Source organism: Chrysochloris asiatica, unplaced genomic scaffold, assembly GCF_000296735.1.
Source record: "Chrysochloris asiatica unplaced genomic scaffold, ChrAsi1.0 scaffold00230, whole genome shotgun sequence".
NCBI classification, from domain to species: Eukaryota; Metazoa; Chordata; class Mammalia; order Afrosoricida; family Chrysochloridae; genus Chrysochloris; species Chrysochloris asiatica.
The window spans coordinates 2,233,719-2,236,664 of record NW_006408748.1 but is presented as its reverse complement, the minus strand read 5'-3'; the positions used below and the strand labels follow the sequence as shown (position 1 = coordinate 2,236,664).

The window sequence follows — 2,946 nt, the reverse complement described above, 5'->3', positions numbered from 1 at the left end:
ACTTTCTTTCTTTAAATAGAATCTGTTCTGTTTTGGGTCATTCCCCCACCACCACCTGCACCGTGGTGACTCCGTCCAATAAATACTGGACTGCACACCACAAGGTCAGCAGTCAAACGCATCACCCTCTTTACAGAAAAAAGATGGGACTTTCTGCTCCTTCAAAGATTTAAAGTCTTGAAAACCCTATAAAGCGTTGGTATGAGTTGGAACCAAGTTGACGGCACTTACAAATAACTACAACATCTGCTTCTAATTGTTAACAAGCAGAAAAAGAAAAGCTCATTAATAAAGTTTACTCTTTTTCTAGTTGTGTTCCTCCACAGTTTAGGTCTCTTCCTTTGGGAAGCCTAATTACGTAATGGCCTCAGGAGTTTCTAGCCCAGGTGACATTTTCATTTTGATAATTTAATATAGATGGGTAGATTGCACCAGATTACATTATATTTGAAATTTTTCTGAGTAGAAAAAAAATCCTCCAAAACTGAACAACCTATTCATGTATTTAGTGTCTACATGTGATTTTGAAAGTATAATATATATTTTGTAGCATTCATTAAAAAACCACTTTTTGTTAAGTCTAGTGCTAACTTCCTTTCATTTTTTTTTTTGTTGTTGTAGTTGAGGCAGTCCCAGTCCTACTGCACAGACACAGAATGTCTTCAGGAATGTAAGTAACGATGGGACAGGACAAAACTTTGTACTGGGAATAGAATTATAGGACAGATGACTGAATATTTGTTTAGAAATTATTCTTACATTTTTCTCTTTATGGAAATATTTTTCAGTTGTGTATAATATGTTCATCACTTAAATATTTCATTTTTAATTTGAGAAGTTGAGTTTTCCTTCCTCAAAATCAAAATTGCACTGAAACCAAAATAACCACTGGAAAAAAAGGTAAAATCATACTTACGGAAAACTTTCAGCATATTATTATGTAAAGGTAACTTTTGTTAACAACTTGGTGTATACCCTTCCACACTTTTTTCTTGGCAAATCAGTGTATAGCCAAGAACTGCGAGCCTTGAACTGGAACATCACTGCTGCCAACAGAAACCTCTCACCCTTCCCCAAACACCTAGTTATCTCCATTAGCCAACTTGGGAATTTCTTAGTGTGGAAAGGAGGCCATTCTGTCCCAAAGTTTGGGGAGCTTGGGAATCTCTGGAGTTCATTCCTTTGGCTCACTTTCCCATGAGTCCATGTGCAGTGCTGATGGTAAAATGAGAGTTAGGGTCGGAAGAAGATGATCCGGCATAGTGAACATAACTAACAGACTTCCCTATGACCATTATATGAGGCATCCTTTTTTTTTTTACGTTTTTATCGTGAATTGAGTGATCGTTTACATGGAAGAACATTGGTTTTACACTTGTTTCATTGCAATGGTTACAGTCTCCTCTATGCTTCATCATTCAACAGAATTTGCTTCTGTTTCCTTTGTTGTTGTTTTTTGGTGTGTGGGGGATGTACACAAAAACAGTCTTTCTCTTTCCATGAGTTTAGAGTATGATGCATCCTTTTATGGGCACTCAGAAATAACTTGTGGGATACATTGAGAGCAACCAATAGCTAGCATTTAAGCCTATCCAGTCTTGTCTTAATAACTTGACTACAAAAAGGGAAGTGTGACATTTACAGGACAGTGAAGTCCAGCACAGTTAGATTTCACTTAAGAAAATGAGATCATTTTGTATGTGTTGTTTTATTAATGTATCAGTATATGTTTTTAAAACAATGATTTCATCATTGGTAAAAAGATATACATCATATCATACACCCATTCAGCAGTGTCTGCTTGTACAGTTCATTGTCATTGGTTACATTCTTCATGTTGTGTCACCTGTCTTACTGTCTCATCCCATATTGTCTGATCATGTTTGATTTAGACAGACTGTCCTGTAAACTATGCTTTAGAATTACTGTTGTCAGTTTTGGAAACTGACAACAGTTTTCAAATCTGATATGTTTAAAACATTTAATGACTGAATAACATTCCATTTGTTGATATACCAGAGTTTAGATTATTTTCCTTTGCTGGAATCTTAAGTTCTTTTTTAATAAGCATCCTTTGTATGCTTTTGACACATGGCCAACTGCATTTTTTAATAGGCTAGTTGCTTATCCATAACATCTCTGAAGCTGAATGCCACCTTATTATGTACATGAAACTAAAACAAGACACAGTGTGAGGTACCTATTGTGAAAGGGCTGTTATATATGAATTCCAGTGTGAACTGGGCATCCCACCAAATTCTCTAAGCATATCAGTTTAAAGGACTAGGAGCTACTAGTACAATATCTAACCTAAAGTAGAAATTTGAACATTGGTGCAATTGATAATGATACATATGCCTTCAGGACAAGAAGGTAATGTGCAAATACTGTGCTCGGGTGTTGGGACATTGGTTGATGGTTCCCCCAATCCAGATATCTTCTGTTGTTTTTCCAGTAGCATTCTTTAATCCACAGTGTGTTTTGTGGTAAACAGTTCAAATTTTGCCTCAGCAGGTAAAGCTAAAACATGTTTTTCTAGTTGGAAAATAATCTTGCTGAACTCCTTATGGGAAAACCAGTGTTCATTACATTTGTGGTCATTTTTGATCCTTGAACCAGCTCTACCTGTAAACCAAATATACTCTTTATTTCTGAGTGAAATGTCACTTCCCAAACATAAAAGCAAAACTCTCAGGCTTGATATTAATTTACTTATATTGTCAAAGTTTTGTTTTCCTTCACCTTCCTCCCCTCCCCTTCGGTTGGTTTAACACCCACCCTACTTCATTTCTTATACTTTGGACATATTGTCAGGAGGGACCAGTCTCTGGAGAAGGATATTATGTTTGTTAAGGTGGAGGAGGGTCAGATAAAAAGAGGAAGACCCCCTTTTTTGAGATGGATTGGCCAAGTGGCAGCATTGATGGACTTAAACGTGGCAACAGT

General features: G+C 36.5%; 1 protein-coding gene across 1 annotated transcript in view; it reads left to right on the top strand.

The window, feature by feature from the left end:
- Positions 1-2,946, top strand: part of SMIM14 (small integral membrane protein 14) — an 85,412-nt gene that overhangs the window by 60,001 nt on the left and 22,465 nt on the right. The window contains exon 2 of the mRNA XM_006873219.1: positions 622-670. Coding sequence (XP_006873281.1) covers positions 622-670 — 49 coding nt within the window. The remainder of the gene's footprint in view (positions 1-621; positions 671-2,946) is intronic.